Source organism: Lissotriton vulgaris, chromosome 8 (assembly GCF_964263255.1).
Source record: "Lissotriton vulgaris chromosome 8, aLisVul1.2, whole genome shotgun sequence".
NCBI classification, from domain to species: Eukaryota; Metazoa; Chordata; class Amphibia; order Caudata; family Salamandridae; genus Lissotriton; species Lissotriton vulgaris.
The window spans coordinates 128444006-128470736 of record NC_141696.1 but is presented as its reverse complement, the minus strand read 5'-3'; the positions used below and the strand labels follow the sequence as shown (position 1 = coordinate 128470736).

Genomic DNA, 26731 nt, shown 5'->3' with positions numbered 1-26731 from the left:
ACTATGCAGTTAGTGTGACATCTGTCAACTCGGCCAAATAGGAACAAGCATTGGAAATGCGATAGGTCTCGGATTTATTTGAGTTTGAGCTAATGGCATTGTAAATGGGAATGTCCTTTCGCCATGTGTTATGGAGTGTATGCATGTGGTGTGTAGTGGAATTATGTGGGTTGGATTTGAATTGTAGCAATGGTGTCATGCTGCGTTTTAGATGAATATGTTTAAAAGTAAAGTGTGCCATACTGAGATTGCTACAATAGTTAATTGTGGATGTGTTTGATGTGTGCACTGATGGCTGGTGGTGTGTGTGCCTGGTGGAAGCGTGCACTGCCGGCTGGAGGTGTGTGTGCCTGGTGAAAGTGTGCACCGACGGCTGGTGGTGGAGAGGGTGCGGTGGTGGATGGTGTGCGGTGGTGGTGAGTGTGCGGTGGTGGTGAGTGTGCGGTGGTGGTGAGTGTGCGGTGGTGTGTGTGTGTGTGGGGTGTGTGTGTGTGTGTGGGGTGTGTGTGTGGGGTGTGTGTGTGTGTGTGGGGTGTGTGTGAGTGGGGTGTGTGTGTGTGGGGTGTGTGTGTGTGGGGTGTGTGTGTGGGGTGGGTGTGTGTGGGGTGTGTGTGTGTATGTGGTCTTATGTATGTAGTGTTGTGTGTGTATGTGGTCTTATGTGTGTGGTGTGTGTGTGTGTGGTGTGTGTGTGTGTGTTGTGTGTGTGTGTGTGGTGTGTGTGTTGTGTGTGGTGTGTGTGTTGTGTGTGTGTGTGTGTTCCTCTGTAAGATACCGGGGTCTGTCATGTGGAATGGAAGCTTTGGTCAGATGGGGAGCATGGAAATGTTGCGCTCCTGTGAAAGAGCTGGCAGGTGATTGGGGTCCCCCTTAGGAGCCAAAGACACTGAAAGCAGTGCCCCTGTCTTTAACACCACCACACCAATGTGCCTCAAGTAATAGGTGCCAGGTCTTCTAGGTGCCTAGAACAACGTCCCAGTGAAAGCACTGGACTTCACTGGCACCAAAGCACGTCATTTGTGCTCACCCTGCACACACACACACTGCTGGCCCAGGACACCCACACACTGCTCACCCTGCACACTGACCACCCTACACACTGCTGGCCCTGACCACCATACACACTGCTGGCCCTGACCACCATACACACTGCTGGCCCTGACCACCATACACACTGCTGGCCCTGCTCACCCTACACACTGCTGGCCCTGCTCACCCTACACACTGCTGGCCCTGCTCACCCTACACACTGCTGGCCCTGCTCACCCTACACACTGCTGGCCCTGCTCACCCTACACACTGCTGGCCCTGCTCACCCTACACACTGCTGGCCCTGCTCACCCTACACACTGCTGGCCCTGCACACCCTACACACTGCTGGCCCTGCACACCCTACACACTGCTGGCCCTGCACACCCTACACACTGCTGGCCCTGCACACCCTACACACTGCTGGCCCTGCACACCCTACACACTGCTGGCCCTGCACACCCACACACTGCTGGCCCTGCACACCCACACACTGCTCGCCCTGCACACTCACACACTGCTCGCCCTGCACACACACACACTGCTCGCCCTGCACACACACACTGCTCGCCATGCACACTCACACACTGCTCGCCCTGCACGCTCACACACTGCTCGCCCTGCACGCTCACACACTGCTCACCCTGCACGCTCACACTGCCTGCCCAGCTACAGCAATAAAGAAAAAAACAGCGTGAGTCTTCAGAGGACCTGTCACGTTGTGAGAGCACGGCGGCAATAGCAAAACAGAAATTTCCGGAGACCGGCAGAAATTCTGCGGGAAACGCAGCTTTGTTTTTATAATTTTAATACACGAAAGTATCCATAACAGGTAGCAGCATATTATCACCCCATAATGCCCTCGTGCGGATATGAAGACGGCCAGTCACCAAGAGAAAAGTACTCATTTATCATATGGAGTTAATGTGTTTTAATCCATCTTATCTAGTGTTTAGATGGGAGCGAGATAAGTTTTCCTCGCGCCGCTGCCTTTACTGTAGCACACAAACTCACCTCGCCTGGTCATGCAGAAGGACATTTAGAATTGTTTGATGTCCACAAAATGTTGTTTGGGTATTGCTTCAATGTAGCAGCACCACGAAGCGATTAAATCACATTGTTGCAAACTGAGTATATTAATGTGCACATAAGCATGAAAAGCGCAGTTATGAGATGTCCGTAAAAAAAAAAAGTCTAAAAGTAAGAACGAGTCAATTCAACATATGAAAATATATTTGCGGCTACGCAGCACACTGTAATGTAAAGTAAAGCACAAGTTGCCCTGACAACCAAGAAAAACTTTTTTTTTTTTTTTAGAACCTGTCAGTTTGTGCTTAATTACCTTGTCAGTTCATAACAATACACGTAGATTGTGCACTTGGACAGGGGTCAACAGGAGCAAGTGGTAAAACTTTCAGGTCACACCAGTCTAAGTTGCCTGCCTGTGGGTGGGATTTATGCTACACGTGCACTACGAACAGCAGCCGAGTGATGCCCTAGAGTGATGTGGTGGTGTTCCGTGAGTGATGTGGTGGTGTTCCGTGAGTGATGTGGTGGTGCCCCAGGGCGATGTGGTGGTGCCCCAGGGCGATGTGGTGGTGCCCCAGAGCGATGTGGTGGTGCCCCAGAGCGATGTGGTGGTGCCCCAGAGCGATGTGGTGGTGCCCCAGAGCGATGTGGTGGTGCCCCAGAGCGATGTGGTGGTGCCCCAGAGCGATGTGGTGGTGTCCCAGAGCGATGTGGTGGTGTCCCAGAGCGATGTGGTGGTGTCCCAGAGCGATGTGGTGGTGTCCCAGAGCGATGTGGTGGTGTCCCAGAGCGATGTGGTGGTGTCCCAGAGCGATGTGGTGGTGTCCCAGAGCGATGTGGTGGTGGTGTGTGGCGTGCAGCAGTGTGTGGCGTGCAGCAGTGTGAGTAATGCAGGTGTGGACAGCATGCGGCAGTGTGAGGCGTGCGGCCGTGTGAGGCGTGCGGCCGTGTGAGGCGTGCGGCCGCGTGAGGCGTGCGGCCGTGTGAGGCGTGCAGCCGTGTGAGGCGTGCAGCCGTGTGAGGCGTGCAGCCGTGTGAGGCGTGCAGCCGTGTGAGGCGTGCAACATGCAGCAGGATGTGCTGTCTGTATCTTCCGTTCTTCTCAGAGTCCATTCAAGCTGCGTTTTTTAAGGCCTCACATTTTCCTCAACAGTGCTACAGACTTTTTTTCAAAATCAAGCTAAGGTTTGACAGGCGGATTTTGATATGTGCTAGTTAGGTTACATTCTCTCCGCAAGCCTGTAGGGTGAAATGGCCAATGCTTTTAATCTTCTGTGAACACCCTCCCCATCCACTGGGCTTCCTCACATGAGGGGCAATGTGTTGTTGGTGGGAGAGGCGCGCGCTACCTGACTCAATTCCAAATCGCTGCTTGAGGGTCTGTGGTTGCAGGTGCTGCGACGTGGAACGGAAATAGCATTCTGAGACAATCCACCTGCTTAAGCTTCACTTGTTCCAGACGACCTGCAAAGTATTTCTCAATGTGCTCACCAAATAAGTCCAGCAAATCGACGCTGAACACATCTGCCCAGGCTGTGCAAGGGTCTGCAACATTCACAGACGTCTCGTGCTCACCCCAATCCACTCGCAGTGCTTAGCGGTAATGCTTTCTATCATGGGCTGTCTTGTCTGGGATTGTTACATCGTGGCAGAGCTTTTGGCACACAAGGCAACAATGACAGGCTAGGCCTCTCTAGCATGATGATTCACATGCCGAGCCATGCAAGCCATTCTATCCAAGGTGGGGCACTACTAGGCAATTTAAAGCTCCCCCGACGTCATCTCATGGTCAATCTGAGCGAAACGGTTTTAAAAAGAGGTTACTAACACAATGAGAGGTGCCCCAATCCACCAGTCCTCTGTTTTTAATCGCTGATGTGTGCCCGATTTTCCAGACTGATAGACATCAATTCATACGTCTTTACTTGGCAGAAAAATGAAATGACAAAAATACACTCACAGAAATCAGTAATTTTCACAAGTATTATTGTTATTGGTGAGAAATTAAGCAATACTTCAACATCAGTACGATACCATATGTCAATTGAGCGAGACTGAAAACACCCTTTACCCCACCATATTTGTGACAAAGAAAACAAGACGTCAGCGTTTACTTGCTTCGCCCTGAAATGGATGCAACAAATAAAATAAAGAAAGAAGCTCGCAAGTGGTGCGTGCGCGCCAGTGCAAGGATAGGCCTTCAATTATCGCACCTGACGGCCGCGATAATTCAAGATATATGGCCTCTGGTGCGCGTAACAGACACCAATAGGCCATAGGCGGAGCTATGCGACTGCCCATGGCCTACTGCGTGTTCTGTTAAAAAAACAGCACGCACGCGAAGGCCAATGAAAATGGAGCTTGGAAATAACACACAAACTGCGTGGAATTACCAGGTCCATTTTCAAATCCCCTCGGAAAAGGACTCTCGCTGCGCGACATGCATGCGCAGTGTACGGCAGGCCCGAGCCCTAAAAAGCAGCAAACTTAAAGGACAAATGAAAAATTAAATAGACAAGTATTTTTTTTAAACAAAATAGATAACAGTAGGTACTGGTATATGTAGTTTAGGAAATGCCAAGTGCTGAGTTAGATACACTTTGGGAAGGGTTGTTACTAGACGCACAGCTGTTTAATAAAGTTTCCTCTCTGTAAGGTGCTCCGGAGAATCGCCTTCTGGCTGGGGGCGTGGTAAATAAGGGGGGGGTAGCACTCTCAAACTTGAGAAATGTCCTCCCGGCTCCTCAAATGTCCTTATATAAAAGGTTTCCTTTACAGTTCATATAGAATAAATAGCAAAGTTCAAATGTTGATGATGCTCAAATTTTTAATCTTATGTTCTTAATGCATCTCGTTGTATTCACAAGTATACATTCAGTGATAACATCTCAGTTCAATAAATGCACTCAAACTATCCCAATGCATTTCGGCATTTAGATCATGCCTTCTTCTGGGGACATGTTCTGTCAACAAAGAGAAATATGGTTGTACTCAAGGTATTGAAAACTGCGTGATGTAGAAATCGTGCAGATGAACGATGGTAGGAAAAGTGTGATTCGTTAAGGTACATTACCGCGTGATTTATTATGAAACGGCGTGTATTACGCGTTCAGAAGTAACTGTGTGGAGTGAAAACCCTGTGGTTGAACAAAGTACGGTAAATCAAAGTACAAGGTGCTCCTGTGAAATAGTGAACAGACAAGGTTTCAGGCACATGCTGGTTGCTTAACGAGAGAGAGGGGTGGTGCGCGGCAAAAACCCGCGGTTGAATAAGAATGCAGTGATTCGAAATACGAGGTGCTTTAGTGAGAGTATAAACAAAATAGGTTTCAAGTACATGCTGGGTACTAAACGCGAGAGAGAGAAGGTTATTCGAAATAGTACGCAGCTTACCGTGACGTGCAGGGAAGGTATTAACCGTAGGTGCAATGGTTCTCGACCGGGTTTGGGCGTGGCTAGACCCCGGATGTATTTAAAACCAGGAGGTTACGAAGCAACATTGGGCGCGTTGTTAAAGGTGCAGTGTGTCTATTAAGTGACGCTAGTTAAAAACGACCAGATCTCGGTCAGTGTAAAAATAAAAAACGATCAACAAAAGAAACGTGAAAAAATAGACGTGAAAAAGTAGACGTGGTGTCGTTCATCAAAGTAATTCTGTAAAAATGTAACAAATCGGATGCATTTGCAGGAGTGGCCACAAGGTATATTGAATTAAACTAAACAAACAATAATTAAGAAAATATCAATAGGGTAAATCTTGATCTCATCTCCAATACTAACACAATAAGGTGTAACCATAAAGTGAAAAGAGCTAGTCACATGGTATATTGAATTAAAGCAAATAAATGAATATTAAGAAAATGTCATGAAGATAAATCTCATCAATACTAGCACAATAAGGTGTGACCATAAAGTGACTGAGCTAGTCACTATTCGCATTCTGGGAGCTGTTGGCTGAAGGACAGCGTATTACAGATAACTTAAGTATTCCACACGATCATTAAGACCATGTGGTTTCATGCTGGACAATGTGAAAATCCAATAATTCTCTCTTCTAAGCAGTTCAATGTGGTTGTCTTTGCCTTCTTGTTTGGTGACTGTTTCCAAAACGCAATATCTTATTTGGCTGATGCCGTGACCTGCTTCTAAGAAATGCTGCGCGACAGAGGATTTGGTTTGTTTGGTTCTAATGTTGGACTTCTGTTCATTAAGTCGTATTTTTAATTTCCTCTCCGTTTGTCCAACATAAATTTTGCCACAAGGGCATTTCAGCATGTAGATGGCATTGGAGGTATTACAAGTCGCTGTGGCTCTGACCTGGATTTTATTACCCTTCATAGGGTGGTTGATGGTAGTTCCCTGAATTACACTGTTGCAGTGATTGCAATTTCTGCATGGAATTGTTCCTTTAAATTCAGTGATAGTGCGGTTAGAAGTTTTTAGAAGTTCTCCTAGATTTTTAGCTCTAGTGTAAGCAAAGATTGGATCGTTATCAAAAATCTTGTTGAAGTCGGGTTCTATCCTGAGGATCTCCCAATGTTTTTTGATGGTCTGCTTAGATACACTTTGTGCAGATGTCATGTCCTCAGTATCGCAGGGCACTTGCTCATGATCAACAGGGAAATATTTCATTATCTACATTGACAGCATTTCAAGACATGGAGCTGTGTCATGTACAGTGCCCAAGAGGTGCAACAATTGTATGCGCTGTAGTATTACAGAAGAGTCCACAGACATGTCTTTAATACAGATAACGCTAGTGCTACCGTAAAGGGGTGTTCCCTCATTTGCATTTAAATATGGTGTTATGCAAATTAAGCAAGCACTTTGCCTCTGCTGACCTGTTTAAAGGTGCACTGTGACGCAAACAGGGACAGCTCGCTCATTATATAATATGGGCCCTTGTCAGCATTGCTGCTTAGGCGTTTAAGATTGATCAATTGCGTTAGTGTGCGAACAATATGTTATCTAAATTTAGGAACAGCTACCATATAAGGATTGAGACCAAGATCAGATGCGCTTGTAATTTTTACAGCCTGTCAATCTAAAGCCTAATGGTTACCTATCTAAGATAGTGTGTCGCTCTGGAAAACGTCCCCATCTTATACATCTTCATAAAATGCAGATATCCTTTCCCACTAGGATATACAAACCCACCTATAGGAGTTGTAGTGAACCTTTACTAATGCCCTTGGTGAACCAGGGCTCTAAACCTGCCTAGGCTTAGAAAGGGTGGAAAAAGACTTAACGAATTAAACACTACTTCATTGTAAGTATGTTAGTGCAGTGATGCACTTCACGGCATTAATTTAAACGCTCCTTCTCATCTAACAAATTAACTAGTAAGCAGCACTAAATGGCATCAACATGCAGTGGGAATTTTCCTTTTGAGCAGATAACACATTTTTGTGAAATTGGAAGGGAGTGGACAATGGCAGAGGAAAGTCTAATAAATGACTCCATTTCAACAACGCTCCTTCTGTTAGATAATCTAACTGCTGATTTCTCACCTTCTGCATGTATCTGAAAACTCTTGCAAAAGCTCCTGCACATTCAGGTAGTGCCAGCAGCCTCAGTCACAAGTCTGTCCTGCCTGAGGATATAATGAAACAGACATGCATGTAGTCCTCAACCATGCAAACTGATAACAGTTGTCTCGTATTTTTCCACGCCTTCAGACTAAGCATGAATGGCAAGATTGAACTTCTACTGGTCGTGTGCAAAAGCTAACTTGGGTTTTATTACTCTCGATGTTCACTCCACAGAACAAGGTGGTAGGCAGGTGGTGAGGATTCTGCGGTGAGAGCATCTATCAGAAGGCACACTACTGACAGGAAGTAAGTTACCCTTCTTGTTGATGCTTCTAAATGTAGATTATTCACCTCGTAAATCAGTAGCAACACAATGCCCCCTCCAGGTAAGTGAAGCTGAGGAGCCGATTTACACTCTTGACAGGCTGACAGGTACGCAATATTACCTCTGTGGAACTCAGAGTGAATACAGTGCTATCTGGTGGGTGTTTGGACGGATGCCCAAAATGCTGCACGGCAGATGTCTAAGATAGGATGCAACAGCAGCCTTTGAGCAGGTGGAATGAGCCCCAAGGCCCCGGGAGGATTCTTTTTGGCCAAGGGATAACAGATTCATGTTGAAGGCAAGCCACTGTATAACAGGGTCATTTCCCTCCAACAAAACAAATAGTTTATAGTCCGCACAGTACTCCGGATTACTAGAATTATAGAAACAAATGGCATTCTAGAGGTCCAACCAGTTTAGCCTACTTTAAGGTCTGATAAGTATCCCGCAATTGTGCACACTTCAAAGTCTTGCTGGTTAGAGACAATAAAAACATTGATGTAACTGTATGCCATAGGGGGTCAATTTGCTTTAATTCACAGAAAATCACAAATTTACCCCAACAACCTGAATATATATTCTAGGAGGAAGGTTAGCCAGAAGCCAAAATGACATTCACCATGGTGGACGGGTGATTGAAATCTCTTAGTTGGTTCTGTTCATTCTCTATGCACAGAAAATTAGGTTGTGGATGTTCGGGTGTAAAACTATGTACTGTTGCTAGGACAGCAGGTCCTCCTGAAAAGGCACCAAAAAGTGGAGTGGATAAGCTGAGTCAAGCTTTCAGAGTACCAAACTTTCTAAGCACAGTCTAGAGCCATCAGAACAAGCAGTGCTCGATCTTGTCAGACTTTTTAGGTCGAGCCTGGGCAGCACAGGAGCGGCTCTGCAAGGTATGCTGTATTCAGGTATGACCTTGAAGTTCCGCTCACTATCCACTCCTCTTTTTCATTGGCTTGTGTCACTGTCCTTTGTAAACCCTGGCTTTTCATTTGTCAATAGGCTTAGTAGTTCCGCCTATGTACCCCCTTTTCTCATTTTGGAACCTCCCTTAAAGACTGGCCCTCTTAGATGTGTTGCTACTCAGTAGGCTTGAATTACAGCCTCCGAGCACTATTTCATTTAAATTGTTTTCACCTGCCTGCTGTTGCAGGCAGGACACGCTCTCTAACGCTTAATTATTTTTAGGGCATGCCACAGTGGTAATCGCGCCTTTGGTTTATTTGCGCTGCCGAACGCGGTCACATTTTTTTTCTTTTTATTTAATCAGTTTTGTTGTTGTTCAAAGTGTACCAGGCCGCGCATGTATGTTAATAGAGTATGCCCCTGTCTTTAGGCAAGCCGCGTCTAAAGAAAGGGGCCCGGTCGCCATTAAAGTGAAAGTGTGGTATGGGGCGCTTTTACAAACAAGCATTTGCAATGCAATAGGTCTCGCATTAGGAAAGTTTTAGCTATTGGTATTGTAAATGACAATTTTTTTATTTATGTGTTGGTTTTGAAAATAGCGAAATTAATAGCTTTGTCATTTACAATGCCAATAGTTATAACTTTCGCAAATGTGACACCTATAGCATTTGTAATGCAATATGTGTTGTAATTACGCGACTTAGATGTATTGATATGACAAATAACAATGGCTTTAAAAAAAAATTTAAGAATGAATACTTAAATAAAAGTTATTGTAATTTATAATGGCAATAGCTTAAACTTTTGTAAATAACTTTTGTGAAGATTATGTTCAGTGTATTTTATTGTGATGAAATTCCAACAACAGAAGTGAAATATTAACTTATTTTTGTGACATTTGTAATAAAGCTTGAAAGATTGAGAGAACATATTTGAATCAGTTGTTGTTGAATGGTTGCACAGACTGATGCGGTGGTAGCGCATAGTGATGTTGTGGTGCCCCTGAGTGATGCTGTGGTGATGCGATAGATAGAGTGAGGGCGATAGATAGAGTGAGGGCGATAGATAGAGTGAGGGAGGGCGATAGATAGATAGATAGATAGATAGATAGAGTGATGGCGATAGATAGAGTGAGTGCAAAAGTTGTTATGCTATGTTTTGTTGTGTTTTGTTATGATATGCCATGCTTTGTTTTGTTATGCCATGCTATGTTTTGTTATGCTAGGTTTTGTTGTGTTTTGTTATGCTATGCTGTTTTGTTTTGTTATGCTGTGCTTTGTTATGCTACGCTATGTTTTGTTTTGCTAATCTATGTTTTGTTATACTAGGTTTTGTTGTGTTTTGTTATGCTATGCTGTTTTGTTATGCTGTGCTATGATTTGTTATGCTATGCTTTGTTGTATTATGCTATGCTTTGCTTTATTTTGTTATGCTATGCTATGTTTGGTTATGCTATGTTTTGTTATGCTATGTTTTATGTTATTCTATGTTTTGTTTTTGTTATGCTGTGCTTTATTATGGTATGTTTCGTTGTGTTTTGTTATGTTATGTTTTGTTATGCTATGCTATGTTTTGTTGAGTTATGCTATGCTTTATTTTGTTATGCTATGCTATGTTTTGTTATACTATCCTGTGTTGTGTTTTGTTATGATATGCCATGCTATGCTTTGTTTTGTTATGCTATGTTGTGTTGCTGTGCTATGTTTTGCTATTCTGGGGTGTGGTTGTGTGTATGGGGGGGGTTATGTGTCTGTGGGGTTGTGTTTGTGTGTGGGGTTGTGTTTGTGTGTGGGGTTGTGTTTGTGTGTGGGGTTGTGTGCGGTTGTGTGTGTGGGGTTGTGTGTGAGTGGGGTTGTGGGTGGGGGTTGTGTTGGTGTGGGTATGTGTGTGTGGTTGTGTGTGTGTGCGGTTGTGTGTGGGGTTGTGTGTGTGTGGGGCTGTGTGGGTGTGGGGTTGTGTGTGGGTGTGGGGTTGTGTGTGTGTGTGGGGTTGTGTGTGGGTGTGTGTGGTTGTGTGTGTGTGGTGTGTGTGGGTATGTGTGTGGTTGTGTGTGTGTGTGGCTGTGTGTGTTGGGTTGTGAGTGTGTGGTTGTGTGTGGGGTTTTGCGTGTGTGTGGTTGTGTGTTTGTGTGTGTGGGGGGGTGTGTGTGTGGGGGGGGGTTGTGTGTGTGGGAATGTCATGACCCCGCACATAGCAAAAGGAAGGCTGCAGGAAAAAAAAAAAATCGCATTGATCTGCCAAGAACCTCTTATCTTATCCACTTGTTTAAAAATCACCCATTACTTTCTGGAAGTCGAAGTCAGCAGTGTCTACGCTCCGTGTTAGAAAAAATGTTTGAAATAAAAAATGAATGTGTATTAACCTAAAAAATGTGTAAAACAGGTGAGACATGGCGCACATCGACTCGCTAAAGACAGCTTTCTTTCCAAATGAAGTACTCCCATGTCCTGTGGAAGCCAAATGCAGCCGGGGAAGATTGCTTCATTTTAAAAGGAGAGAGCATGAGGGTCGCTGCGTAAGAGTGCATGTCTACTCTGAGAATTACATGAGCAGCTGAAAGCCGCCAAATACTCATGTGGTGGCACTCATGCAAGAAATTCTGAGAAGTCACAGCCAGCTCATAGGTCACATGGAAAACTAAAGCCTTCTAGTGACTCGTGAAACTGGAACTTTAAAGGGAATGTCATGACCCCGCACATAGCACAAGCTCTCGGCATTGCTGTAGCGGGTTTGTGGGGTTGTGTGTGGGGGGGTTGTCTGTGTGCGTATGTGTGGGGTTGTGTGTGTGGGGGGTTGAGTGTGTGTGGGAGGTTGTGTGCGTGGGGGGTTGCGTGCATCTGCTGAGGACTTGTGTGTGTGTGGTTAGTTGTGTGTGGGGGGGGGTTGTGTGTGTGTGGGGGGTTGTGAAGGGTCGGGCCTGTGGCTCGGAGAAGGGGCTCAGTTTCCCGAGGGAGGGCTACTGCATGCTCGGCCCAGATGTTACAGTCTGCTCGAGAGTCTCTGGCACCATCAGAGATGGAGATAACATTCGTCCTGGGGGGTTAATACTAGGAGGGCAGAGCAGGGGGGGGGGGGAGAGAGGGAGGAGGGAGATCACAAACAGATTGTGAGAAATTTAAAACAAGCCGCACAGGACTAGATGCTTGACCGCCATTATTTAAGATGTAAATAAAAAATAAAAACAAGTCACTAAGGGCTGCATGCAGGGGAGAAACTGTTCACTGAACGGCACCTAGTTCGCAACATAAGACCACAGTGCAGAGGCCACTCTTTTCCACTGTAAACAGGTAGGGATCACGATCTCAATGGCAGGCTGACTGGCACCACAAAAACCTATGGGTATAATCAGAAAGGGGGGAGGCGAAGGGGGTGTTTTGCTTCAAAGAAAACCTTAGCACGATTGGATCCGTATGTATACCTTTTTGATTTATTAAAAAAAATTAACAGAAACCTAACACAAGGCGTCTGTGCAGCAGCGCTATGCTAATAAAAGTTACACAGATGCAGTTTCGCTAAAATAAATACTGTGCAACCGGCCAAATCACACACGCTACCTTCTTGATTAGAAAAAAGCCGAAAGATAATGCGCGGCATCCATGAAGCGGGCGCCGTGCTTATGAAATCTAAGCTACAGGGATGTTGTGTTAAAATGAAAGCCACACGGGCTCCATGCTCACATTAGAACCATGCCTTGGGGAGAGGATGTAGTCTCACAGCCAGACTGCCGACTTTGGACCTGAGGGGAAGTCATAAAAAAAAAAAGTGGAGCATGCGCCACGATGTGATGGGAGTGCAGCTCTGAGAGTCACAATAGTGCATGTATACACGAGGACCTGTGGCGCACACTGTGTGCTCATGGTGCAAGTCCATGAAGACGTAGAAAGTGAGCCAAGGCTACAACAACACATGAAACCGGACGTAAAAACAGAAGGAAACTAAATTACTGGGATAGCCCCAGAGCAGCGAAAAGTGCCCAAACCTGAGGTGTTGTGGACAAGAACCGAGTGAGGTGGCAGTTAGTCTCTGATATGTACAGCCTCTTTGCGTGGAGTTCAGGGCAGGTCAAAAAGAGCAGTTTTGGCGAGGGGTTGGGAATGTAAGTAGTGCTCGTGTAAATAATGACGGAGCAGCTGCGGCGAGGGTAATGTAGCTGGTGCTAGTGTAAAACGCTCCAATACCTTTGTGTTGATTTCGTGCTTAAAAAATAAATACCGCAAATCACTGCCGGCCTGCGACCAGGAAGTCAGGCCGGCGCGACAACAGGAAACAGGAAGTAGGAGGGCGAGAGCCTACCCCGCCTCCCACGGAAGAGCCGCGATTGGACGGAGCCGCCGTGTTTGGAGCACCGGAGCAGGCAGGAGCCTACCCTGCGCCCCGGTGCCGAAGGAGGGAAGAAGAGTCCTGCTGCCGGGCCCTGCAGCTGAGGAGAGCCGCCGCACGAAGGAAGCCGGTGAGTGGGTTGCTGAGCGGGGGAGGGGGGGGAAAGCATGTGCGCGAGCAGGTGGGCTTTGTATGTGTGCGTGCGTGTGTGTGACTGTGGGGGAGGGGGGTGTGTGTGTGTGAGCGAGTGTCTGTGTGCCTGTATGTGTGTGCCTGCGTGTGCATGCGCTCGCCTGTGTGTGCGTGCATGCAGAGGGGTGGGGGCTGCCTGCCTGCGTCTGTGTGAGCAAGGGCTGTGAGTTACTCTGCGCATGCGCGGGGACTCTGCGCATGCGCGGGTCAGACGCGCGCTCCCGCGGTGAAAACTGCGAGGAAAAACGCTCGTAACAGATTGGTGTCCTCATTCCCAATAACGGGCGACAAAAGGGTCTGAGCAGAAACTCTCAATGCTCACGCATTGAGAGTAAGGTCTGCTCGTCCTAAAAAAGCACATTTGCTTGACAAACAATGCAAATGGTTTTTTTTGTAAAAGCGCCCCATACCGCACTCTCACTTAAATGGCGGCCGGGCCCTTTTAATTTTTTTTATTTAGACGCAGCTCGTCTAAAGAAAGGGGCGCGGCCTCTATTAACGTGCAAACACTGCACGGGGTGCTTGTGGACAACAAATATTTGCAAAGTAATAGGTCTTGCATTTGCAAGAATTTAAGCTATTGTCATTTACAATGCTGAGGAAATAGAAATTTACATGGCCAATGTGTCCCCTGCGTGTACCCCACGTTTAGTGTACTTGGATGTCGTCCATGCATTTTCCCTCTCATGCCTGTAATAATGATGCCTCTGCATTTCCGTCCCACATTAGGGTGTCAGTTAATGTCAGTTACCAAGTCTCCCATGAAAGAAACGTTAATTCTGCACTGAGGCCCATGTTGCCATGTGTTTGCATTGTGCACATTTAATATATCGAGAGGAACCCATTTTGTGGCTCAGCCTGAGCCAGGACCTGAATTAAGGTTTTCATGCCTCCAGACACTCTGAAAGCTCAGCTACATGTCCCTGAACTCGCATACTTTTGGCTCAGCTGAGAGGGGCCCAGCACGGGGTGCCAAGACAGTATTTTTCACACAGTTATCTGCTTGCTCTACAGAATCACATTCTTGCCTAGTGAAGAAGGTAAACAAAACCCGTCTGCAGAGATCGGGCCTAGCCTTTCTGTCTCCGTTTAAGTGATTTGCAGTGCTCGCATCCATAGAAAGCCCACGGCCCCCACGCAATGAACGAAGAAATATATGAAATATATGCCCACACTGGCTCAGGGTGATGAGCAACTTTTGCTTGAGCGACCTTTACTTCAGATAATACATCCCTGGACCTAAGATATCAGATAATACCAGACGTGCAGGTCGTCCTGACACTGAAGGCCTCTCTACTAGATCGAAAGTCAGCTCCCCCCAGCTTCCCCCCAGTTACACGTTAGTTGCACGTCATGACCAAGATGCGCACACAAGTAGGGCAAAGGTTCCAGCTGGCAATGCAGACCCCCTCCATGTATCCACCCACCTATGACTCAAGTGAACGCCCACATGTACGCCCTCATACACGCCCACATGCTCTTATCTCTCTCTTGCTCTGCCTGGAGCGCTCCTCCCTATGTACAAGATTGAATGTATAAATATTGTACTCTGTGAATAAAGTTCAGAAGACCCTTCCTGAACCTTAGTGGTGATGGAACCGATTCTCCCTTAACTCGAGTTACTGAAATAAAGCCCTTTTGAATCGGACACCACGGACTCTGCCTCACATTTAATGACCCTTTGTTCAAGTATAGAAATTATGACAGGGTAATACTTTATTTACCACAATGCCAATAGTTCAAACTCTTGTAAATGCGAGACGCATTGCAAATGCTTGTTTTAGTAACCATGGTATCAGAGGGAGAAGGGTGAAGGTATGGACAGGTCTAACCGATCACCTAGAGACACTTCCGAAGAACACACTTGAGTGCAGAACGCTGAACAGTGTTTTCAGTGGTGGCAAAAGGATCTAACAAGAGCGCCCCATAGTGAAAACTACTAAGCTAGTCAGCCACTAGATAGTTAATTGTAGACTATATACCTCTAATCACCACACTGTCAATTATACTTTCAATCTGCGAAAGGATGCTTCAGTTACCGCTGTACCTGCCAGAGGTAGTAAGCATAATGGTAAGCTACTGGTCAGACTGATGTCAGTCATCCATCAATGGAAGTGTCTTGAGAGACATGGATCTTGCCCGAGAGGCGTTCCCCATGTTGGGCTCCTGGAGATGCACTTTCCACTGATTGGCTTGCATATGACACCAAGAGTGGGTACAGCATGATGCATGCTGCTGACAGACCAAAGCATGTTGGGACCATCAGGGATGGAACAATAATTTTCACCCAATACAGTGTGATAATAGATTGAATGGCCAGGTTTTGCTGAGGAGATGTAAAGGCTTAAGGCTACCATGGCTAAAATGGCCCTACTAAGGGCAACCTTTCTGAATGTTCAAAATGAGATTTGGGCTAGTTGATGGAAGGAAGACAAAAGCAACATTGTTTTTTGTAGGTGGTCAAAGGCAACCAGAGGCGAGCCCGCCATCGAGGTACAGTAATAGATAACTCCAACATGCAAAGATGGGCAGCAATCAACATGATCTTTGTAAAGACCTGCACTTCCAATATAAGGCTGAAAGGCAGGGCAGCGAAATGGAAAAGGTCTGACCACATTATAAAATGGAGATACTTTAATGGGGGAACTGCAAGACTGGTATATGGTCACCATGAAATCCCCATGGCCTAAAAGCTGCAGAACTTGAACAAGAGTCATCATCTTGAACTTCTCTTTATTACGGAACCAGTTACTTAACCCTTTCGATGCTGATGACTAGCTCAGCTCGTCATCACCCACGGGTGTCGTGTGCTGATGACGAGCTGAGCTCGTCATGGTGCCACTAAAATGGCATTTTCCAGCACAGGGGGGGGAAAACGCCCAGCAGCCATGTGGTTAATCAAAGGTCTAAGGTCAATTATAAAACTCTGGTGTTCTTCAGGGACTGGGAAGTACCAATAGCAACAACCCAATCTCAGTTCCAACTGGAGCAAAACTTCAATTTGCCCTTTGGAGAGCTACATCAACATGTCTTTGGGGAGGATACTGGCTAGGTTTGTAGACATTTATGTATAAACAGGGGGAACGTGAAGGTGAGTGTCCAAAAGGAGAGAACATAACCAACTAGAACATGCAACATGCCCCTTGAAAGGCAATCTAACTTGTTGGAATTGCTGCCTGGAGGAGAGGAACAGGACTGATGTTGCAGCTATGACATTGTCCTTTGACGCTGTCTCTGCCACCTGTGCCATGAAAATTCTGCACAGATGGTTGGATGGGCTAAGATGGCTGGCAAAAGGAGAGACCCCTAGCGTAAATTCTGAACTTTCTGACTGCTGGTGGTATTGACAGTCTGGGAACCACAGTCACAAAGAGCAGAGCCTAGTGCTGCTGTTTGCCTAAACTCCAGAGTTTTATGGATTTTTTTTCTTTAACCCGTTGTGTGCTGCCGTCTGCCGTTGGCCCTGCCCACCTTTTAGAACGCCCGCACTGCACCGAAATAACGGCCGTGGTTAAGGCGTTAAAAAGGCTTGATCTATCAGAGGGCACATTAAGGGAAGACGCTAAGACGTTTCTGGAAAATCCAGAAGACTGCATCCAAGTGTGTCACATGATAAAAACACTTGTGCCCATTGTACAAGCAACTGAGTCGCTTGTTTCTAGATCAGATCTTCAAATCTGCTCAACTGTATCTTGCCCAGCTTATAACGAATGTGTAAAGGCACTGTGCAGGTCTTCAAACAGCATAGGTAAACCTCACGCGCCAAGTCTCAGAAAATAACACTACATAGCGCACCAAAAGGAGGACAGAATTCAGTTAGTGTAGTTCATAACTGCACTAAGAAAAATAACTTCTTGCCCACTGAATCAATTCTATTCTATTTGGTTCTTGGATGCATCAAGAAATACTTGTAACTAGAGGTAACACAAGACAATACACGTTGTGCAGGTTCATTACAAATATTGGCTTCTGGCACATGAAACCTAGTTTGAAGCTCCTAGCCTTATGAGGGTGACATTTCTCCACACTACAAAATAACTCGAACTTAAAAAAGCTTGGGCAACAACCGAAATTGCTAGCTGCGGAACTCCAGATCCACAAAGGGCATGAAGAAAAGAGGAACGGACTCTGTATAGGAGTTGTGCTGATATGTGGCACTGTAAAGTCATGTCTCAGGCAGCATGGATTCCAAAGATGCACACAGTCACACAACATTGCAAGAGCTTACAGACAGACCCAAGCCTGAGGAGATTCACATAGTGCGGAATCTGATAGAGTATCCATTAAAAACAGTATTTACCGAGAATTAGGCAAGATGGAAAAGGTTACTTGTAATTCTCGTTCTCCAACATAGGCAGCAATCACCCGTGTAAGTGGAGACTCTAGGTCTTCATGAAAAGGCCATGACTGAGAAATTCTCGTGGTTCTGAGAATCTGTGAATGGTGACAGTTCACATATGCTAGAAAAATCAGCAGACAAAAGAAAAATCTTAGCACAAACCCCATGCTTCCTATGCCAAGCGTTGAACACAGGATTTTGTGGGCTAGGAAAATGACACTTCAATCAATAGGAAAGGTGGCAGGTGTGTCGATATTCACCTGGGCATGCCAGTGCCACACCTCTGACGGTCTGCAAATGTCAGCCAATCTGTTGGCCCAATGGTTTTCTCCAGGCTGCATTATGGACAGACAGGTCTTGAAAAAGTGTCTGTGGCGTTCTCAGGAGCACATGAGCCTTTGGCTCCGTTGCAAACTCTTTGACCCATTTCTGTGTCTTAAGTACTGATGGAGGCAGCTACAGCCCAAGTACATTGAACATTCTTACATGTTAGAACCTTTGATTACCTATAATCACAATTAAACGTCCACAAATACCAATTAAATTATAATCAGCGTGTGATATCAAGTGCACACTCTATAAATGAAGTATTGCAACAATATCTCCAGTGCCTTACCCTGCCAGCGAAGCACTAGTGTAACTGCTACTTTTGGAGATGAAAGCAGATCGATGCGCAGCCCGGCCTCTGAATGGCTCCTCATTTTCAGAGTCAGAAAGGTTATCCGAAAACTGCAAGCAGAACATGGTAATACATTTATGAATTAAAACCACTGAATGGTTCTAGAATGCTGAAACTTTCTAAGTGCATAACAGATAAGAGAGCATTTAGACTACTTAAAAGCAGCAGGATGCACACAGCAGAAGAATAAAGTGGGCCCATAGGGAAAGCAGGGCTTGAGAAGCATGGGAATTAGATTTTCAAAGTAGGCTACCTACACAACTGTAAACCAGCAGCCCAGTATCAGATTTGCGCAGTCTCAGCCGGCACAAGAACTGTTGCTCGCGCTTCACCCATGTGAATATTTAGATTTAACCTGGACTTCTAGCAGTTTTAGCGCTGGGGAACCCGAGGGTGAAAGGACTCCGTACATAGCGTTTCTTCCCCAGAACAGGTAAGAGTGGATTTAATCCACTGTGTATAAAGTATAAAGACATTGAATTTACCGGCAAAAGAGCAATGGACGCACTTCTTTAACACTGCAGAAAATGAACATTCATTTGGAATGATGCCCTGAGCACATTCCCAAAACAGCATCCATAATGGCTCATTTGTTTGTTGCTCTTAAAAATGAAGTAAGGTTTGTTGCTTTAAGGTAGTTTGAATCACTCTTTTAGAGGAAATATTTGTTTGATTCAAGCAAGGCAAGGTGCAATCTTAAAGCATATGCTTGACGCTGGTCTGTAACCCTCAAAACATCTGCATACGACTCTACTTTACCTGAAAGTTAAGTTTTGCGACAAAAGCCAGTAAAAATAGAATGTTTGCTGAGAAATGTATATCTTGGTGGGTCTTCGCCTCTGACTGTTAGGGGATAGCAGTTAAAACGATGGGTTCAGGATGGCTCAAATTCGCTAATTTCTCAATTGACCATAAACACTGCAATTATATACTAGTGAAACCTAGGGAAGTGTATAAGACATTAGTGAAACAGCGTCATAATACAACCTTTAGACCTCACCATCGGAATATGGAATTAAGGATATTACTCCCAAAGAACGTACTTGCATTCATTAACAATCTTTCTGGTGGATACTCTAACAGCAGATTCCTCACTATGTAAATAATCCCAGGCGTCAACTGGATTCAGTAACTTTCAAAACAGTTCTGCGCAGGTCTGCAGCACAGTCATTCCGCTCAGGAAGTAATTAACTGAGCTGCATATAAGCACCAACCCTGCAATCGTACATCAGTTGCTTTCTATGCTGTCTGCACCCTCAGAGGCGGTTCGTTAACACCAACTGCAGGTCTTTTGAAGTTCCCTCCAAGATCTGGACCATGTCAGAGAGATGCGCCCACTGAAACTTCAGGTTCCAATGTAGAGCCCCCATATGCCCATGGGCATGATTCATAAGCAGGATGCAGGAGGGCATGAGGCCCAGCAGCCTCAGTCTGTCTCACCGAAATCCAGGATAGAGGCTGAAACATTGGCATCATAGCCTGAATATCCTGGACTTGTCACTCGGAAGGTTAAGAGTAAGACTGAAACTGTACCATTTCCAGAATAGCTCTGATAAAAGGGAGCATCTGAGAAGGAGTTAGGTGTAACTTTGGCACAGTGATCGGGAACCCCAGCGAGTGCAGAAGTCCACCAGAGCCAGGAGGTGGGAGAGGACACCCTGAGGTGAGCCCTTCTCCCAACAGCGAGTCGTCATAGGGAAAGACTGGCACCACTGTTCTCCGCAGATGAGCTGAAATCACTGTCTTCACCTTGGTGAATGCCCGAGGGGTGCTGGTAAGGCCAAAGGGAAGCAGGGTGAAGAAAACAAGTTACTTACCTGTAACTTTGGTTCCCCAGTATTGGTAACTTTCATAGGTTCCCATGCTTTTGTATCATTCCCCGTCGTCGGAATGGGAGTCTCGGTAATAAAAAATACCATAGTAGTAGGTGCAAAAGAGAAAGGAAGAGGCGAGGGGCCGTGGAGAGACCAAGGATCTGGCTGTAGCCCTCTCATCCTTGAAGCGCTCCAGCGCTAAGTACGCCTTGTCTCTGAAAACATGGATGCCATCAAATGGCATGTCCTACCGGCATGCTGGGATACTTCTGCTCAAGAAAAATTTCCAGATACAGTCTGATGCCTGGGGAAAATTCAAAGGTTAGGAATCTGTGGCTAGAAGTCTATCAGGCTTGGACGATATTCTTTTTGGGGCTCTTTTTAGGGATCAAAATTATCTTAGATACCTCTTCCTCTTTGAGAAGGAGGAAGGATTAGTTACTTACCTGTAATCCTAGTTCTCTTCCAGGGGTATACTCATTAAAGTCATAAGCACTGAATTATCTCCGCCCATGAGCGGGGACTCGGAACACATAACCATAATATGCAGGGTGCCAGTCTGATTTTCTGTACACAGACATTTTTTCATATGCAGCCTTTTTAGGCTAATAACGGTTTACAACAGGTTCTTTGATGAAAATAAAAGGTTTTTCATGTCTATGAAATGCATTTTAGGCTCATGCCTGTTTATTGCATTTATATACAGCATATTTTCATGCTTCAGAACGTGTAAGGTTTGGTTTGATTAGCCTAAGTGTTAATGTTAGGCTGCATATTATGGTTATTATACATGTATATGTGTATAATGACTTAGTACTTTTGGTTATATTTACACATATATATGTATTTTGTTTATGTGTTCCGGGTCCCCGCTCATGGGCGGAGATAATTCAGTGCTTATGACTTTAATGAGTATCCCCTGGAAGAGAACAGGTTCTATTACTTGTTTTTGTGCTAGGGATGAAATCTCCTTTCTTAATAGGTGCAGCTGGTGTTTCAGTGCCTCTTCTGTTTCAGTGCACCTTTTGGTGAAATCGTGGGTGAGGAGATTTAAACTGAATGGCATATCAATGTTCGATGATTTGTAGAACCCATCTATGTCCTTTTATTTGGGTTTGATCTGTTAGGCGATTTGATATACTCCCTCACAGTTGAGGCGCGAACATTCGATTAAGACAAGAGACTGAAGATATCCTCCCTATCCCTTCTGTAGAAAGTTTTGGTCCTGATGAAGGTGAAAGAAATATTAGTACTTTCCACCAAAACGAACTTCAATGTTTTGAATTGCCTACTTTACTTGGCCATAAATGGAGTACAGACAGAGGTCTTCAATATGTCTTGATTTATTCATGTTGCTGGGAGAGTTTTTGTTATTGTTCCTTCTTTTTCTTGGCGCCCTTAACTGCATTCTGGTTGTAAATTATGTATTTTGTCTATTAGTAATTTAGTTTTGATTTTTTCAAATGTGATCAATTAATACGTTGATCAAGTAATTTTGCATGAATAAATTATGAATGTTTCCACAAGGCGAGCCCTTGGACCAGAGGAACAAACTTACCTTTATGTTATGCATTTGTCTCATTAACATACCTATCTCTAGGACGCCCCTTTATAATGTACACTAGCATTCAGTTCATGACATCATCCTCCAGGTCGAAATTCTATTACTAAGCGTGTCTTTCTGGCTCAATCATCCTAGATGCAAAAATGTTTCAAACTGGGACAACACTACTTTAAGACAATAAGTACTGGCATGTACTATCAGCTAACACTTGTCCTGGGATGTACATTATCAATTCCTTATCTGAAGAAATCAAATATCTGACGAAACTGAAAACTTTTTCACTCTTCATCACTTACAAAATTTATAGATTACAATCGGGGTGCAAGGCGAAGTCCTGCTAAACTTTTGAATGCAATTTGCTAAGGCCCAGGAATGACTTCAGCTGCTGATTGTTAGTTGGTATCTATGCTTCAGTAAATGCTTCCACCAACCCAAGTCTTAGTTCAACACTCCTTTAACACAGTGCATAACCAAGATATTAAATACGGATTTTGGATTTCCCACTTACTCATACAACACACCTCTCCCACAAAACTCTCAGCACACTGTAAAGTGTTGTCATTTCCGTCTGTCATTACATAAACCAGAAGGTCATCCTGGAAAACATTTACCCTGGCAATCTCTTTAAACATGTGGTCTATAGAACATGGACAGGAGTCTAAATGGCATCCTGTTGAAATAGGAGGTAGCACTGTAAGTTACAAGGTGTAAGTTATCAAATCCTATTCCAGTTCAAACTTGTGGTAAGCTGCAGCCAATTCCAATGTACTGTATAACTCTGATTCACCTACTTTGGTAGTGTCATCAATTCTTGGTAATGAGTTGGTGTCAACCAAACTCCCTACATAGTCTGCTTACATCTATTCACACTAAGGTCCACAGTTTTGCTTCTAGCCACTGCCTAAGGGGAGGTGGACTTCACAGGCTTAATCATCCCTTTTGGGCCACATTTTTCTCATCTCTTCTTCCAAATCATCTTTCACAATAAAAGGTACACTCCTTAACTCCATAACCGCAGCAGTTATTTCGCCGCAGTGCAGCGGTTCCGCGGAGCTGGCGGGCCGCGTTGGCCATTGGCAGCACCAGCGAGGTAGTGCTCACAACGGCCAACGGGAGCACGGAAGGGGTTCATTTATGTTTCAAGGGTATGACATCCTCTTTGACACAAGTACGTTATTTGCATCCCTTTATTTTACCCAAATATGTAGATATGTTAATCGGTAATACAGAGTAATCAAGTTGCGAACTATCTCTGATAGCCAAACCTTGCTCATGGTAGCTAGGCCCCAGCACAATGTTAAATAAACCTGTTGAGGCAAGCCTAAAATGTTCACTCCTTCACAGCCACATATTTACCCACCAATTTTTTTCCTCTTCAAACCTCATTTCCGCTTCAACCTACCACCTAGTTCTAGCCTTCCTCAATCATAGTTTACTGCAGTCCTGTGTGTAACCAACAGTTTGTCTGTCCAGACGTGTGAATAACTCCTGCACCCAGGTCTACCAGTAAATGCAGTTTCTGGTCTTCTACCGGAGTGTCAACATACAAATCCACACAGTTCAACAACCCATGCTGTGCTATCATAACTGGTTAATCTTCTCTGACATCTATGCTGTTCACCACAGCTATCTTATTTTTCAAGATCAACATACTGTACTGAAGTGCTCTATGTCCCCACATGACCTACATGTAACAGACTTCGGACAGCAGTCATTAGTGTTTATTGGATACTCACACCTGAAACACAATCTACAGTTTAAAGACTTTGTTATGGCTTACTTCTCTCCCACCATTTCTTCCTCAATCCCTGTAACCTAAGTTTTTCTTGTTTGGGACACTTCTCTGCACACAACACAGACATTCTTCTCTTCCGATTGTTTAAGTAATTCCCTTGCCATTCTTATGCCTTTAGTTATGGGGACAGTAATCTCCAATAATGGTTTTTAGGTCTCGCCTGAGCCAGCGCATGCGCTGTCTAGCGAGACATTTAGTAACAGCAGCTTTTGGAAGTGCTATCAAAGCGGTAAAGCGGCCACCAGCTTGCGATTACGTGCACAAGCGCGCGCCTTGGTCCGCCTCTGCTTTCACTTTTGGCGCCGCAAGAAATAGAAAAAAAATCAATTTCTTTACTTTTGCTATAATCGCAGCACCCGTGCTTCACTTTTAATGTTTAAAGTAAAGCACGGGTGCCGCGATTATAGCAAAAGTAAAGAAATAGATGTTTTTGCTATTTCTCTACATTTGCTATAATCGCGGCACCCAGTATTTTGAACTGGTGTGGTCATCCGGTTCATGCTAACGGGCAAAGGGGTGAAAAACCCATGCCAAATGGATGGTTCTTGCTTCTATTGAGGCACCGCTCTGCCTTCTGCTCCATTAAAGACCGGGATATTTTTTTATTTTATTATTTTAACTTTTGACTACCTGGAAAGGCACTTCTATTTTTTTTGAGCTGAGGAAATCTGTGCGATTCCAGGGCTGCAACAATGTGTAACTGTTTCACGCCAACCACTAATTAACTGGTTTGCAGAGGTTTACCACATTTTACAGGGTTGCCTCCACGAACATCCATGTTTCACCCCTTTCTTCAATTGCTGAAGGGTACAACTTTAGCATGTCAGAAAAAAAAAAAAGAGTTCAAGGCAGATCGGAACTTCTTTGCCAAACATAAGAGTTCAGTTCCAATACACTAGAGGAAATTGTACTTTTGTAATCTGCTTTATTTCACACCGAAGAAACACGTGGGGACGTATCTATGAATCGTATCCTGTATATATTTCTTGGCCTGTACAAACGGGTCTTGCATTTTCTACCCTATACATTAGTCATTTCAAACTTTTAAAGCCCAAAGCTTCCCAGCGACTTCCTTCAATAATTAACACTCCCTCTAATAAGCAATGCTGCAGTATCAGATTGTGACCTTGACTCGTAAGAGAAATATATGGCCATTGTCTTAATGGCCAGCTGATTTAACATATATGAATTTCTATAATAAGCACCATATCTTTCCTTCTTCCATCGAGTCAATCCTGGTTCATATTCTCCAGCACCCCCGAAGATATGTGATTAAAACCAGTCGTGGTACAATAGTGTTACTCAAGGCTTGACAAAGATGTTCCATTCCCCCTACATATTCACAGACCTTCCACTGCAGAATGGTGGATGTGCCTAAAGAAAATATAGAGCACTAAAGAGTACCCACAATATTTGGTGAGGGCGATTACTTTCAAGACTATAGGCTCTTAAATGCATCCTTCTGAAAAGACTTCCTAGCGACTCCTCTATAAAATCCGATCAATCACCTAAAATCAGGGCCTTTTCCCTTTCCTTAAATTTGTCCTGCATACTGTGGAGGAGACCATCACGTGACAGTTGCTCAAGATGTTGGTTCCTTTGCAGGATATTTCAGTCTCTGTAGATATAACATCCTGTCTGTAATTTGATCAGTACATCCTCCGAATGCGATCGGTGATGCACCAACTGGGAATATTCCACATCTGCCTGCAGTTCCTCTATTTTGGATTATGGAAGCCATTACCTAGAAACTAGAGCACTGTTATCCAAGGAACGATGTTGAAATCTACCTTACCTGGTCATGCCATTTATTTATTGCATGACTGTTAAGGTACTTCTTTACAGGAAGAACATTTAAAAATGTATACCAAACCAGTATTTTGTCTGGCTGTGCTTTTACACCTCTGCCCTCCAAGTACAATAAATCTTTCATTTTAAATCAATAATTTAGGACGTTTATTTGAGCCTGTACAGATACTACATGTCAGTGCTGAGAGGACTTTCAGACCCAGAATACTACCAGAGGCTGTCTTCTTTACCAGCTGGTGATGAAACCTGTAGAAACGTTATTACTATTATCAGACCAAAAGACGGGAGAGCAGAACTGCCCAGCAAAAGAAAGGAGCATGCCCCGACTGAGCGTTAGACCCACAAGGCCCAAATGACAGAAGGCCCATCTGGAGCTCAGCTAGCTGAATTGAGAAACCTAGGAGCCACAAGAATTATATAACCTAGCTGTCGAAAATGGAGCACTGATTTTGTACTAAGGGAATAAAGTGCTTTACAGAGATCAGAGTTAAGTGTTAGCCCATAAAATTACAGAGGCATGGGTGAACATTAATAAAACCATAGAAGGGGTGTGTACAACATTAAGAAAGGTAAACAGCATTAATGTAGGATTAAATGACTTACATGGATGGATAGTTCTTAAAAATGTTGCACACATAAGATAGATAAATGTCCAAGATTCACATGTTTCATTCAAGATCCCCAAAGGCAAATATTAGTTTGGAAAGAGATAATGAGAACGACTGTTAGAGGTTTTTCTAGTTTTCTAGAGCCGAGTAGACAAGGTGCAACTTTTAGGTGCAACAACTGTTCCACAGATATAGTAGTATAGATTAGGAAGGAACAACAAGACGTTACTTTCGGTCTTCTCTTTCCTGGTTTAGATACTAGCCAGAAGCAGGTGGGGTCTGGAGAGCTGGCAGTCAAGATGGCCACATCTCCGCGAAGCTCCAGCTACCCGGGGCCTAAATCTGTCATAATCCTACTTTGGGCACGGCCCTAGCTGCTCCAAAACATCAGTGAGGAGTAGATAGTGGCAGCGATCCAACTTAAAAGGATCTGGCACGAGCGCGGACAGACAATAAAACGCTGAGACGCTGGGAGTAGAGAGGCCTGGACACGATGGCGGAAACCAGAGATTAACACTGGCAGTGGGGAGAGGAACAAGTGACATTGGTGCCTGCGTGGAAGGGGGGGCAGGGTTGCCCGGGTGTTGGACCGCTGTCAGGGTCCACACAAGACCCCCTTACCTGCTGCTACTTGGTCTGCTGACCGGCGAGGAGCAGTCTGAAGTGACGTCCGCCCTCCCTTGCTCAAATGATAAGCACTACGGTCCCCCTATCCGCAATTATCACACTTTTAGGCTACACTGAGGAACTGCCACACAAGCACAGAATTCCTGGCACTGGGATTTCTCCTA

General features: G+C 44.8%; 1 protein-coding gene across 1 annotated transcript in view; it reads right to left on the bottom strand.

Annotated features, from left to right (window-relative positions):
- RNF169 (ring finger protein 169) overlaps positions 1-26731 on the bottom strand; it is a 217417-nt gene that overhangs the window by 69835 nt on the left and 120851 nt on the right. The window contains exon 3 of the mRNA XM_086933814.1: positions 18288-18400. Within this exon, the coding sequence (XP_086789940.1) occupies positions 18288-18400 (113 nt within the window). The remainder of the gene's footprint in view (positions 1-18287; positions 18401-26731) is intronic.